At 40.4% G+C, this 15,715-nt stretch overlaps 1 protein-coding gene across 1 annotated transcript in view; it reads right to left on the bottom strand.

The window, feature by feature from the left end:
* The window catches only part of LAMA4 (laminin subunit alpha 4), a 96,504-nt gene that overhangs the window by 70,288 nt on the left and 10,501 nt on the right, over window positions 1-15,715 (bottom strand). Inside the window, exon 2 of the mRNA XM_059842260.1 lies at window positions 4,411-4,512. Within this exon, the coding sequence (XP_059698243.1) occupies window positions 4,411-4,512 (102 nt within the window). The remainder of the gene's footprint in view (window positions 1-4,410; window positions 4,513-15,715) is intronic.

Raw genomic sequence — 15,715 nt, 5'->3', positions numbered from 1 at the left:
CCCTACTGCTTTTTGCTCATGCTTGATGGATGGTTGTAGATCCACTGGCAGTTCTCCAGACCAGCCTTGGCAACCATGTGGAACATATTATCCTCTTGGGCAGAACTGCCAAATCTGTTCCAACCTTTCCACTCAGCTGTAAACCCAAATGCTTAAACACAAATCACTTACACGACAATATGCTCTATTGTAAAAAATTCCATAAAAGGCTGGAAAGGATACCGGTGGATTTATCCTCTCCACTGTGAGGATCGTTTGGTCTTTCCTGTTCCAAAATGGTCACATTTATTTGTTTATTTATTTATTTATTTATTTCCTTATGAGTATTTGGATACCTTCTATAAAGATCTTATACAAAGCAAGACCTTATATAAAGCAAGAAATTTGCCTTCACCTTCTGCTATAATGCTTTCTCCAGACTTACTTCTTTTGTTCTGTGTTTTCATGCATCGAGGAAGATCTAATCTCCATTAACAGTAGACACCTCATGTAAGACATTGATATTCAGTCTTACAAAAGTTTTGCCTGGATAAACAGCTTGGTATTTTTAAAGAACTTTCTGCCTTTCAATCCATTTTGTTGTGTTCTTTTGGAGTCACTGCCATAATATATTGCAGTCACCTCAAGCAACTTGCTTCCCTAGACTGTGCAATCAAATTTTTAAGTATGGTAAAGCCCTGTGAATTTTACTACTTGCACAATCCTACGCAAGTGTGACAGTTCATGGCTTTAGAAAAGCTGTTTCACCTCCATATGCCACTCTTTTCAGAGGTGACCATCACAGCCCCTCTGATGATCAGTCATTTGTAGACCACTCCCACGTCTGAGTTTTGAAATGTCGAGCCCTCAGTGGAGGTGCTCTAAAGAAATAGGTCAGCTGTTGGTTGTTGGTGGGACATGGTCTGGGGGATGGTGCAGCAGGTAAAATGTTCCCTTCAGACTTTCCTATCTTACTAGCAACAAAACCTGATGGGCTTTATGCAGGGGAAATGCACATCCCTGGGCCTGCAGATGGCCACTTGAATCTCTTACAGTTTCACCCAGTTAACATCACATATATGCATGTTTCCAAAATCAAAAGCTAGAGCCTGAAAAGAGACCTAATTTTCTTCTTGTAGCCAGGATTGAGAAAAATACGGTAAAAATCTAAAGTTCAAGATCATTACAATGATTTGGTGTTTTTTCCCCTACTGGCTTTACATGCATCACCAGATAGTGTCCTTGAAATGAAGCATTATTTGACATCTCTCTTTTAATATATCATTGCTAGAGCTGACACTGTGCTGGCTATTCTTCTAACACTTGGGTGATTTTCTGTCCTAGCAAAATGGACTGTGTGTCTCTTCAGTTTTAGTCACAGGGTCCTGTGACTGATTTCTGTGCCGGTTTTATGTGGACATCTATGCAAGGAAGGCCCTGTCTGCAATAATTTTTTCTGTCTGGTTACCTAAGGAAATTGTTGATTCATTGACTGTGTCATTCAATAAGCTTTTAATGACTCGTGAATTTGATTTGCACTCTATGAATAAGCTGAGAGAAGTTTTGAAACAGAACCTCAAGATATATATATGTCAGCAGAAATTAAAGATAAGAGCACTCTACCTTAAGGCATCATTTAAAAGGGTTTAATTTTATTTGATTTTGAATTCAGGGCACAGGCCAATGAAAATTTCATTAATTTGTATGCTGTGGGAACTACATTTGCCAAATTGATTTGAGGGATTTGCATAATATGATGGCCTCAGAGCATCATATGGGGCCCAACCTTTTCTTCCCTTTTGAAGCAGAGTACTTTTTCCTTTTCTTACTGTCTTGTCTATTTATTCAGGTCTTACAGCTTAGTTATTACTTAGACTATAAAAAAAAATCTACCAATGAAACACGTTGTTATTATTACTTTCATGCTATTATAGCTTCTAGTATGGTTAGCAGAGTTAACTTTGAAAAGTGATGGCTTTTTTATCCTTCAAATCATTCCATTATGTTGATAAACATGGAGATATAGAAAACTTTAACTTTGGGGAAGATCAGTTCTTCTAAAGATCTGCTGCTAAAGATGGTTTGTACCTATGGCTCAAGGTTAAGGTAAGATGTGGTTATGGTGGAGAATCCATAAATGATAAAACTTTAGAATGCTGTTGCTTCTTGGAAGCAGGGAGATAGCAAGTAATCATGAAAATAGGGGATGACAGCAATAATAATGTGGGATAAATACAGATTTATCTCACAGCTCATTAAAACTAACTGAATGCAGGAAATCTTATCTAACTACAAGGTGTGGTGGTTTCTACTGCAAGACTTATTGGAGTAGGTGGCCTTAAAATTTGAGAATAGGGAGAATGGTGAGCTCTCCATACCACAGGGTCCTATCTCTTCACAGGAACTCCCAGATATAGAGGTATTGACTCATTTATGCCTCAGCCGGCTTTGCCTAGATCCTTACACGTCCTTCTCCAGCTCTTGGGGAAGGCTGCTTTGTCCCCTGATTCTAATACAAGTCACATAACCAACCATCAAGTCACCTTTTCCTAAATTGAATTAATTCATTAATCTATGATGCTTCTTCCTGCTGTAACTCAAGTTACATCTTTCTCTAAGCTTTTCTTCTCCCAGGCTTTCTCAGTCACATTTTGCTGTTTACCAATTTCATTAGTCTTCCAAACTTCTCCAGAAATTTCCGAGTCTTCAGGAAGGTCCTGTTACTGCAGTCCCATGGGTATCTCTGGTTTATCAAACCTTTAAACCTCCTTTTCATTCTGTACTTTTCCTCTACCTTTCACTTTTATTTCACTTAAGCATTTTCACTGTTCCTTTTTATCCAGAAATAAATGACCTGAGCTTAAGGGCTTTTAAAATCCTTCAGATGAGCTATCAAAGGGCAATTTAAACTCAAGCAATAAACTAGGGTTTAGCTTTTATCTTTATTCCTTACTACCTAGCTATTTCCAAGAGAAGAAACACCAATCAGGAATGTACATTTACTTTCAGATAATTTCTTCCTGATACTGTAAATTTTCTGGTTTTGTTTTTTTGTCTTGAACCCTTGACTTCAGCCATATTTTTGTAGAAGACAAGAAACAGTTCTGTTGTGTTTGTAACCTGGGGATATAATAATTTCCTAACTCATGTATTCTACTCCAGAAGCTCTCTGGTGACCAGGGTCATCAGAAGCAGATGTGTGACCAGCTATGTGGTTCCCAAGTCTTCCATCAGACATTTCCCCTTGGCATCACTGTCACTTGACATTGTCACAAAGGGGACAATGATCCCATGAGCCAAAAGCCTTGTGCATGTGAAAGAGAATGGCTGGGAATGCCTGGCAGTCTAAAACCACTTTTGAAAGTTTAATATTAAAAAGTAAGCCAATATGTGTTCTGCAAAACCCAGACAATTCTAAGCACATTACAATGGCCAAGCCATAGTAATTTTTCTTGTCCTGAACAGCTGCATAGTCTTCTTCCCACAGAAATAAAAATGGTAGGAAATATGCCATGGAACTTGACTTGATGTATTTGAATAACTGAAAACTTGATAGTGGTTGCAACAAAGCAAAGTATGTGAATATTGTGAGTCCATTTTATGAAGAGATAAACTGAGGGCAAAGGTTTATGACTTGTCAGAAGTAACACATGGCAGAGCAAGGGGTTCTGGGCTCTTACAAGCTATACTCTTTACAAGCCTGCTAAAAGTGTACTAGTGCCTAGCTCTTGCTATGTGGTTTAAACACTATTAGCTTCCATCATTTTTTTTAGTGTATTAGTGCCCTAATTGCCCACTAGTAGTTGAGATTAGTTTTACTGGGCTGATTTTTTCTCTGGAGCTACAAATGTTTGACTACTATTACTAACCCACAGCTTTCTGTATGAGGTGATTCTGAGTCAGATTGAACATGTGGGAAATTGTAACAGTACCTTGGAATTCAGCACACTCTTCCCCTGGTGTATTGTTTCAACCTTCTCGTGTTGATCCTTGGCAGCAGGAGACTGCCATGCAGCTGAATTGCTCTGGGTAACACATGTTTATACACTCACAGGGGTCACTCACCATTGTAAATTGTTTATATTATACACACCACTGTATTCATAAAGGGGAGAAAGAAATGTGTTTGAATTTATACATTCTTTTTCTCCAGAGGTATACAAAACTCTTTCCATATTTCTGATGGACTAAAAATTTTCCATATGCTAACTGTCACAAATACTGCATGAGGGAAGTGTTTTGAATCTGCAGAGATAATTTAAGTGAGAATTAATTTTGGCCAGGATAATTTATTATGGTATTGATCTTGCCCCTACTTATGATACTTCTTCAGCAAAAAGCTCCTGTGGTACGGACACTGCTTTTGCATTATATTGAAACTGAGCATCGGTATTGAAAGTCAGACAATTAGAGAACAGAGGAATTCCTTACCACACAGATTCCAGATCCATCAAGGCATCTGTTTGCATTGCCATTACAGTTGCAAGGAGAGCATTTTCCTGAGCTGGTACGATAAAATCCTTCTTGGCATCCCTGCAATGAGAAAAAAAGTGTTTCCTATGCATATGTAGCTGGAGAATTGGGTTTGGTGAGAGGAGAGGAAAGCAAGGCTACAGCCATCAGGTCTCCCCAGAGCACACTGCCCAACCCCATCGTAGCAGACCACACACACACTGCTGAACTTGAGTCTGTTCTTTCACTCTCTGTGCTGGTGCTCGGTTTTTTGCCTTAGAGTGTTAAAGCTGTCAGCATTCCTGCCTGTGTCCTGTCCCTGACAAGCTCTGGGTGTGGAGCTGGCAGATTCTTACTGCATGTTGTACTAGAGGATGAGTTAACCAGAAACCATAATCCTTACTTGGTAAAGAAGGTGTATTTATAGGAAAGGAATTGCTTTTACTGAGAAAAGAAAAGAAAAGAAAAGAAAAGAAAAGAAAAGAAAAGAAAAGAAAAGAAAAGAAAAGAAAAGAAAAGAAAAGAAAAGAAAAGAAAAGAAAAGAAAAGAAAAGAAAAGAAAAGAAAAAAGAAAAGAAAAAAGAAAAGAAAGAAAAGAAAAGAAAAGAAAAGAAAAGAAAAGAAAAGAAAAGAAAAGAAAAGAAAAGAAAAGAAAAGAAAAGAAAAGAAAAGAAAAGAAAAGAAAAGAAAAGAAAAGAAAAGAAAAGAAAAGAAAAGAAAAGAGAAAAACGCTTTAGAAAATTTACTTTACATCAAAGCTTTGATGAGATTTGGATGAATAACCTGTGGGAAACAGAAACATACCTTCAAAGATCAATGCCCTTTTGAATAAATGTGTGGCTTTGCCTGTTTATATAATTTAGTAATTTTGATAATTTATCAGAGCTTACCAAAATGAAAGAGAAATGGTAAATATCTGGATCACCTTCTTTTGAATAATAATTAAAGCAATAATATAAGGAATCAGAAATACAAAGCTATTAAGGCACCCTTCAAAGACTGAGAAATAAGAAAATTAAAGTGGATAGTTTTTTGTTGTGTTGTGTATAAATTCTTCTTGTTCTTCACTGAGGAACATTTCCCTCATTATGCAAAGCTGGTGAGACGTACACAGACTGACCTCCTCAGTAAACTCCGTGAGCTCAGGTACCCTTTGTCACCCTGCTCACCCTGTCCAGTCTCCCTGTGTCACATGCATTATACTAGATTAATGAATTTTTGGATCCTAAATATATCACTCTTGTCTAAGTCTTGCAATATTGTTGCAGAGCTGATATAAAGACACTGGCAAATAATTTAGCACTCCAAAAATTACTTGCCACACCAGTGATTTGCCAACAGTGATGTTTCTGCTATCACTTACAAACAGCATCCCTGAGGTGGCTGTCAGAGCTTAAGGTACACCAGACTTTCCTGAAATATTTTTTTGTGGCTCTCTGTACAGAACATTTTTTATTCTGTGGCTCTTGAGGTCACCTACCCTTGAAAAAAGTGGGAAAAGTGTTAAGTTCAAATAACTCTGAAGGGTGTGTGTCTTGCATTTGTATGAGCTAAGAGGCTTCCTATTCTATTACTCTGATCAAATCAGGATTAACTTTCCTTTGTATCTTCCTATTCCTTATTTTCCTGGGTTGCCCTCGAATCAAGGATGAGGTATTTTTCTGCACTATGCAGAAAAATTGCTTAGCACCTGTAGCTTCTCATGCCCAGGAAAGCTATGGCAGAACAGCAGGCATGCAGTACAAATGCAGACCCCCACAGTGATTCCTCCCAGCCTGCAGAAACTGGCCTGTGAGCACTAGTGCCAAATATCCCTGCTGGTGGCTGGGGCTAGCCAGCCCTGGCACCATGCTGTGGCCATGTCACTCCTGGGACCTGCACTCACATGTCTGCAGCGGGCTGTAGTTACAGCTGGGGAGCTCTGGCTAGCAAGAGCCAGCAATCCTGAGTCTCGGCTGCGTGTTAACTTCCATTCCCAAGTGTGGCTAGGTCCAGCCAGACAAGCTGCTGGCTTAGAAAACAACATTTTAGGAGATGACTAACAGCAGGCTTTAAAAGAGAGGTTTAGAATTTAATCATTAGTCCCATCTTGTCCCAGAGAACTCTGAGAAGTGGAGATGAACATAAATGGAAAACTCAGTTGCCTTTACCATTCTTGTGCACAGAATTTTTTTTGGTTTGTTTTGGAAACATTTTCTTTGATAATAGCTCCTAGGAGGCAAAGTTTTCAGACCACAGACTCTTTGGGACAGCAGAAATACTGTCTGTTTCTACTGCTTGTTTCTTTCAGTTGTTTAGTCTTTACACAGCGGTAGGACTGGCTCCCGCCAGACTAAGGATTGCAGCTCAATGATTACACCACACACTGTGGAAGGGAGGCAGTTAGTTTCTAAACTGAAAACAGATTCTTGTCCCAATGTCTGCCTTTGCAATGTTTCTTTCCACCCATACAGATCTAAAGCTTGTTATATTCTCTGATGAACAGAGCTAGTGGGTGGTCCTAGCTGTGTTCCTCTGGTGTCTGTCTGAAAGCTTTCTGAAAGTTTTGCAGGTCTAAGCAGAATAAGTTTTTACTTATGATAGTGAATATGGACAATGGAAATGTTGGAATGCTTGTAAAGGTGTCTATGAAAATCCTTTAGTCAGCCATAATGATAATTTAAACTTCATAATTTATCATCAACTGATGGTATGCCTGCACTGCAGCCACGAGAGAGCTTCCATCTAGTCCACACACCCAGCAGTAAGAAGTTAGTGCAGGTCAATGCTACGTTGTTGGTTTTAGCTTAAGGGCAAGGGCTGCACAGACATTGCTAAGGTCCACTGGGAACCAGTTTACCTCCTTTTACTAGCAGACACACTTCTGAGTTCCTTGAGACATCTACCTCAAGTCTGGGTCCCTCTATTTTCACTGTCAGAGCCCCTCTTCAAAATGAGATGTGGGGAAGTCATCTGGGTATTTTTTTCATAGTCTTTCCCCCCGCCATGCTATTCAATTAATCACAAAAAAACTTAGAAAGTGCTGATGCTCACTATTTTAAAACAGTACTTTAAACCATGGGTTGCATCAATGTAAACCAGAAATGAGATATTGACAATCAATGGTATGAGGGACAAGGGAATGAAGGGAAAATAGGATCCAAATTTCCTTTGGGCTCTGAAGTTTTCTGAGGCATTCTTGATTATTCTGATATATTTCTGTTGCTCCTTGCCCTGCTAGTGATAATGGAGTGATTGGTTGGTTGTTCCAGAGCTTGAGCCAACATCATATTTATAAAAAGAAGTGTTAGAGTGTTGAGCTAATTGAGGGATTCAAATTGCTCAATGTTCTGGGAGCACAAAATTATTGCATACAAAGCAAAAACAGGACTGGAACAAAATGGAAATACCCTCCCTGCAAAATAGTTATGTAGGCAATTGAGTGAGGAACATTTCCGTCCACTGTCTGTTTCTGAATAGTGAAGACAATTACAAGGCCAAAATGTTAGGTCTGCATTAGCAATTATGTCTTCACAATTATTAGATTTTTTTTCCCCTGAGGGATAAAGTTTGTTCCAGTTCAAGTTGAAAAATCCAATAAAATCTTGGCCTTGCTGATCTCCTGAAAAATCTCTGTACCCGTGGGGCATTTATTCCCCTACTCCAGCCCTGCATCTGGATTGAATGATTACATTACTTAAAAACAAGAACCAGCTGCATGCTGAAAGTGCTGGGGAGCCTATAGCAATTTTCTGCTTCTTCAGACCTTTCTGCTGGTCTGGGTGTGAGATGGGACTGAAGATGGAAGACAATTCACGTACACAGAATGTGAATTTACTCCCATATTATATTCAAGCATTCCATCAATTTCATTGTACCTGTTCCTGATCTGCACCTGCAAACTGAGGGCAGAACCAGGTCCCCCATTCCTTCCCTGCTGCCAGCTGGCAGTAGTGGTGCAGCTGGGGTGTGTGTTTGCTCTGAACCTGCCTCTTCTGGTTTGCTTTCCCCAAAAGAAGAGTGTTGTGCTGGTAACACACACAGAGCATTCTCTTTGGTCACATCTGCACTGGCCAGCTGAAGAAAGGCAAGGTGTGGAGGCCTTGATCTTGCTCCTTGAGAGACAGTGATTTTCCTCCCAATGACCAGGCCCAGCTCAGGGCATGCCATCTGTTAGGATGTGCTCCCAAGAGGCAGTTTTTATAGGGCTCCCCTTCTGTGGGCAAACACAGGGAGTGTTTCAGCACATGGACACAGGCTGTGCTATCCTGTTTGACGAGGAGGTCCCAACACTGCTTTATTCTGTACTTCAGATGTAGCCATTGACTCTCTCATCTGATGGTAAGAAAACATGGCACATATCTTTAGTTAGTACTGGAACTTGTGACTTGTGAGTGTGTAAACACACAAAAGGTCTCTTCCACGATAAAAGGCTCCCTTGGATTCGCACCAGTGCTTGTTATTAACAGAGTTTCCTCCCAAGTGCTGAGGTTCACAAAAGCATGTGCATTCAGGGTTAAATGGTCTGCATTTATAGACATTTAATGGACAGTTCAGCTTGTGTTACATCCATGATACTATTTTCAGTCTTGGACCAGGAATCCCATCACATCTGGTCCAGAACAAGCCCAGAAGAAAAAGATGGTGCTGTCCTCCAGGACCATTGTGAAAGAGGAAACAGCTGGTGCACGTGGGGAACTGAATCTAAGGAACAGCACTCAAAGTAGTTGCCATTGCACATCAGCTGCCAAGTCACTTCTAAGTTTAGTGCCTGCAGAGTCTTGTTTGTAGCTCCCAGCAGTGTTTGGTCTCTGCTGCTCGAGAGAGAGTCCAAAGTGCTTCCTTCCAGGTCTGAGGAGGATCCTCAGGGAGCTACATGGATGTTCAGGCATGAGGCAAAGATCAAACATTATGGTATTACTTGGTAGAGTCTCACTACTAGAGAGAAAGTCTGTTCAGGATAGTAAAAGTGAATCCAATCTGGGCACAGCTGAGCCTGATGAATTCACGGGCTTGTGATGAAATGAAAATTAACTGAATTAACATAATATCCCAGATCTATCTGCAAAAATACAAATAAGTTCTATCCTGTATTGAAAACACTGTGTTTTGTGTAGAAGGGTAGTTTTTGATGGCAAGAGGAAAAAAATGCACATTTTCTTAGTTTCTGGCAGCCTCCATATATTACTTCTTCATATGCCAAGAGGTTAGATAAATGACTCTAGTATCATTATGATATACTATTCCAGCCTTAGAAACTGTTCCTGATCATGTCCTTTTAGCTTTTATTCTCTTCTCAGTGGAAGAGAATTCTCATTACCTTCTCATCTGATTTTGGCCAAGTACATACATAGCTATCTCTGGTTAAGCTGACAGTTTGTTTACTTTCTTTATCTTGATGAAATTTAATTTTCCATATAGTTTAATCTTGAAAATATATTTGTGCATTCCAATTCTCCTTTTTCTGCAGTCTGATCTCTTCTGTAAAGGTGGTAAAATATTATAAAAAGACATAAACCTAAGGAAGGCATAGTTTGAGGAGCGTGAAGTCTGGCCTGAGAGGCTATCTCTCAATCAAAACATTTATGGAGAACTGTGACACATATTGTAAATTATTTGAATAATAATGTTTATCACTTGACATACATTGAGTGACAGTTTTGGAACTGTAGGACCCTTGGAAGTTCCCATTGTCTCTTATGGAATGAAAGAAAAGAAAACAAATTCTACTTGAACATTATGAAGCTTTGCTTCAGAACACAGGGAAAAGAAAACAGAAAAGTGTTGCTCCTCTGATATAACAGGTATCATATCAGCCATAGATACCTGTAAAGTAGGACATGGATAATTTAAGTCCATGTTTTCTATGAATTGATGAAAACAATCAGACAAATTGAGTGGAGTAATGCCCCTTCTTGGCAGCTCTATATCAATGTGTAATGTTTATCCATCAGGAAGGAAAAGTTTAGAAAAACAGAGGTTTTGGACTCAAAGTTTTATCAAATCTCTGAAACTCTATATCTTTTACCTTGCAGAGATGAGTGAATACTTGAAACCACCTCCATTCATTTTAAATTATTTGTCTCGAAAGCAGAGACCAGTCTGCTGGAAGTACATGGCATTACCATGGAAACATCAGCCCTCTGCTCCTTGAGGACATTTCCAAACTCAACCCAAGCATGCTTGCTTTTGTTTATTTGGCTTTATAAGCAGTATTTGAAACTGGCAGCTACAGTTCTGAGGCCTTTTTGAAGTTTGTTTGCTTAGGCCAACTTGAGATAAATAGCCTATTGCCCTTCCTAAAAATAAAGATGTTTTCCTGCTTGAATATCTCCCAGTACTTTCATTTATGCAATTGTTTATTAGAAATAGGAACATTAGAGAAACAAGCCTGAGAAAGCAGTACTCTACTGTACATTTGATGTTATTTCAGTTTCCCTGGCTTCCTCAGAACAGGCAGGACTCTTTTCCAAAGAGAATGCTGGTTTTGATCACCTATAATAGGGACTTCACTTTCAATTCCCAGCCAAGAGCTCACAGAAGTCTTGCCAAACATTCAGCACTCAGCAGGTCTCGCCCAGCAGGTCTGTGTGAGCCCTGAAGGCAGTCCCAGGCTGAAGCCCCGAGGAGCTCTGTGCCCCAGGTGCAGTGCTGAGCTAACACAGCTGTGCCCGTGCTGGTGTGAGGTGAGCTGGCCTTGGCAGCTGCGTGCCTGTGCTGGAAGGCTAAACCACAGCAAGCTGGGAGTCAGCCACTGGGAGACCTCCACATGGGATGCCATGTGGCCAGAAGCCAGCTGGACACCCGTGGTGTGGTTTGATTTCTTGTGTACGGAAACGTATCTAAATTGGGTCAGCTGGCCCTGCTGCTCTCCCCAAACAGCCTAGAGGGACATGGAGGGTGGCTCATGTGTAGGTGCCAGCTCTGTATACAAACTCCATGAGATGCAGCCTATAGCACGTACCAGACATGCTGTGCCTGACAGAAGTGTCCAGGCTGCAACAGCTATGCCACAGATCTGGCCAAACTCCTGGGCCCTGTATCCTTGGGGAAGTGCAAAGTCTCCTTAGAGTCTGTCCCACAAATCAGCATGTTCAGGTGGAGAAAGTGGATAGATATAAAGGAAATCTTGATGTCTGACAGACCCAAACAATTCTCTACATACATGCAGGGAAGATCTAGCCTAGAAAGAAGAATGATCCCATTCTGAGGACACTTTCTGGGACCTTCCAAAAGGCACACTAAAAATATTGCTGTGCCAAATTGGGATGTAAATATACAAAGTGTTTGAATCCATGGACATCCTGTCTTAAAACCACTCTGGGCAGGCACAAAATCTATGGCTTATCATGCTTGGAAATCATTAACTACAAAACTGTTTTCTTTACCTTGGACGGACATACAAATATACTTCTGGTATTTCATTCATCAAAAGACACTGAGGACAGACATGTGACTTTCCCATCTGCTTTTCAGCTTGGGGCATAATTGACTTCCAGTGCATTTAAGCATGGATTTTTAAAATCCAGTCTTTCAGCTGTAGATTGATGGTCATTTGACTGCTTCTTGCTCTCTGGGAGCAAACTAATAGACATTTCAAATTCCTCAGGTCAAAGATGTGTTATTCATAAGCACAGACACAAAGATTTAGTTCTTCTTCAGCCTGATGAGAAACTTTATGCAAACAAAAAGAGCTGTGATAACTCTGCATCCCACTCTCCTGACCCTCCTGCCTTTGGTGACCTGCAGAAGAAACCTCTCTCCACTTGTTGCCAAAGTTTGAAACCCAGCAGATGGACAGAAAGCACTGTGTGCAACTCCAGCTCGGTGTCAGCCTCTGTACTGGTGTGCAGCACCCTCAGGAGCTCTGGCTATCTTACACAGCCAGCATGCACTTTATTGATCACAGAATTACTGCTGGAGGTTAAATTTCGGGTTGAGAATTCAGTATCTGTAGTTTTTGGGAGTATCCTTTCACTGTGTGGGATTTCAGAAGTGTGTGGGTACAATGGGATGGACAAGGGTTAAGTGGAAGAAAGAGATATACCTATATCTGCTCTGCAGGGCCCTGCTGCTGTCTGACACATGCTGGCTTTTGCCCTGGTCCTAGAGGACTGGATGAACTTACATGGTCACAAATAAACAAATAAACTGTACTTGCAGCATAGGATCAGCAGACAGGAAAATCTGAGCCCATCAGAGATTGAGTTTACCAGACTGATGAGGTGTTTATTAATCAATGTGCTTCACACCTAGACTTTTCCACATTTTTGGATGAGGATCTCAGTGGTGCCAGCTCACCAGTTCTTGCTGAAAATATCTTGTCTTGGGACAAGATATTGACTATGGCTGAGAAACTCCTAAGAAAATTTTGGGATTCATTTAAAGTTAGAACTATGCTGTTTTTATGTGTGTCCTGGAGACAGTACATATTTTACAGGTACATGTATGATATCTGAGCTGTGTGTGTCAGCAGGCAATCCATCTTTCTAATTTGGCCTAGCTAACCATGAAAGGCTGACTTGCCACATTTCTTGACTAGGAGATAGCAAATCACTGAACCCACCACCAGATGCTTTGAGATGCCTCTGCATGGTTCCTGATTCCTGTTTTCCAAAAGAGTAGGCCTGCGAGAGATAACTGCATGAAAACAGTGCTCGTAATATTATTTTCTGTTTTGAATATTATTTGGCATTGCTCCTCTTCTTCACAGTTTTTGTTCTCGTCTGTTTGACACGTGAACACCAGACTGTTCATGAGATCATCTGCAAAGTGCCATCAAAAAATGCAAAGTAAAGCTCCGCATTTTTTCACATTATACCTTGTAAGAAAGAAGCTTGAGACAGTGGTCTTTGCCTCTCAAAAGCTGAAATGTTTGAGATAACAGATGGCTGTATTGAAACACTTTGATTTTTATTGCTTCTCCAACAATGCCAGCCATGGCAGGGGGGTTGGGATTACAAGATCTTTAAGGTCCCTTCAAACTCTTAACATTCCATGACTCTGCGATCTGAGGGATCCTGAAGTGTATGACTCGGGGTAGAATTTGTCTAATTAAATTTTCTCTGCTTTGTTGTGTTCTGGTTTTTTGAGACACAAGGGAGAAAGCATTTATAGAAGGTGTCCTTGGCCTCTTTATATACAAGTACTTGATAACAGCTCTGATATTATTTTGACTGTCATTCATGCTGCTGCCACATTTTTACAATAGTAACTAAGTATGTAGTTGTGAATAATTCGTTTATTAATTTCTTCTAGACCTCATCTTCCCAAAATTTGTATGTACTTGAATTTGCCAAAGTATATTTGGGCAGTTACAATTTCCTCAGAAGCACAGTGAGTACTTGTAGCAATGAGGGGTTTGCTGCAGAGAGTATTTTCCAAGAAGTCTGTTTGTAGGTTGTGAGGCATTGGTCAAATCCATGGCTTCTCAGTTTGTATTTATAGCTTACCCTAGCTTTTATTTATAGGTTACCTTTTAGTCTTGTCTATATTATGTGTCTCTCTTGTTGGCAACGAGGCTTGAATATCATTTAAACAGTCTTACAGTAAATGCCAACCAGATGAGATGATTGTTCATTGGCCCTTCTTGGGGGAGGCCTCGGTGCTTCTCCTGGGCTGTATCTATTAATGGAGCAGCTGAACATTACACTGAAGGGTTTGGATCTCCACCTGCCCCCATTGGCTCCCACAGCCATTCTGTTGTGGCCTTGTTCTCTATTCATGCTTGTGTCCTCCCTGTTCTGCTTTCCCTCTGTCCTCCTACTCCTCTTCCCCTATCTTTGCTATCCCTGCCCATCCCTGCACCTGGTCCCAGCCACTCACCCACTTTATTACATATGCTTCACCTCTAATCTACAAACACCTCCACAGCAATAGTTTCATTATACTGTTTGAAATTAACATAACAAAAAGTATTCCTTCTCACTGAACAGCAAAGAAACTCATCACCTTGTTTCCGTGCATGAGCTGCTCTCCAATTATGTTCATAAGAACACTGGGACTCAAGAAAATACATTCTTCTGCTCATGTCTTGTGTGACAATGCACATTACACTTTCATTTAGTTCCTCATCAGTAAAATGGAATAATGACCACAGCCATGCAGAATCACAGAATAGCTGAGGCTGGAAGGGACCTCTGGATGTTGACTGGTCCAAGCAGGGCTGCCTAGAGCTGATTGTCTGGGACTGTATCCAGATGTACCCAGTGAAACCCATGGCAGAGCACACAGTGTAATCCCAGTGTCTCAGATGTACCCAGTGTACCCAGCAGTGGCACTCCTCAACAGCTCCCTGTCTTTTAAGAGAACTGGTCAGAACCACCAGGAATACTGAATATCCCCATGTGACCAGGCATTCCGGGTAGCTGTGTTTTGCTTGTTCCAGATGTCTGCAGTGAATATAAAGCTGTTTCTGGACCCAAGACTTTTCTTAATGCAGTGCTGAAAGAATGTTTTTGGCCTTCAGCTAAACAGCCACAGTTTGAAGACATTTTGATATGTAGACAGCACTGCTTGGCATTGGTGCTGCCTTCCCCATTTTTCCCACCATTCTTTCTAAGGGCTAGACCTCACTCTTGTGTTTGAGGGTGATTTTTATGAGTGGCCTGCAACGATTTACTGCCAGAGCTTACTAGATATATGAAAAGGATTAGTCAAAGAGTATAGAGAGAAAGAACTACAGTTTGGTGATAAAGTTTCACATGAAAGCTTCAAACTAACTTTGTAAGGGAGCTTTTCAGATATTTAAGGAAAATCTGGGTTTTTTTTAATACAGGGAAGGAAAGATGAATATGGAAAAATCTATTTGATATAGTTGTTTTTTAAAATATCACCTCATCTATGGCATTTGTTTCTGTTAGATACAATGATTAAAGCATTCTTCTCTTAAAAAAAAATAAAATTAAGAGCAAGAGCTCTTACTCACGGTACAAAGAACATTAATTCTGATGGTAACTTCCCCTTTATCTGTCCTATTATTTTCTCTTAATTTATTCCATGCATCTTCCTAGAGCAGGTCTTGGCTAAGGAGGAGATTTCTGTGAGGTTTTCCAGCCTCTGAGGTAAACTATAACTAATTTTAAAAATAAAATGCCCTGGTGGTGCTCTTTCACAGAGCTGTCATGCTTCACTCTAAGTTATCATTTGAAGAAATAAATGGACTTTAAATTCCCAGACTGTGAGTAATAAATTCAAGATTGCCTTTGTACTCGAACATATAAATCCCTATGGAGTGACATTTCAGAAGGATCTTTGTCTTTCTCTGGAGAATAAGGCCCTCAGAAGTGAATAACTGACCTGTTGG

This window comes from Haemorhous mexicanus, chromosome 3 (genome assembly GCF_027477595.1).
Source record: "Haemorhous mexicanus isolate bHaeMex1 chromosome 3, bHaeMex1.pri, whole genome shotgun sequence".
NCBI classification, from domain to species: domain Eukaryota; kingdom Metazoa; phylum Chordata; class Aves; order Passeriformes; family Fringillidae; genus Haemorhous; species Haemorhous mexicanus.
Note: the sequence above shows the minus strand (reverse complement) of the source record. Positions and strands in the feature narration are given on the sequence as shown.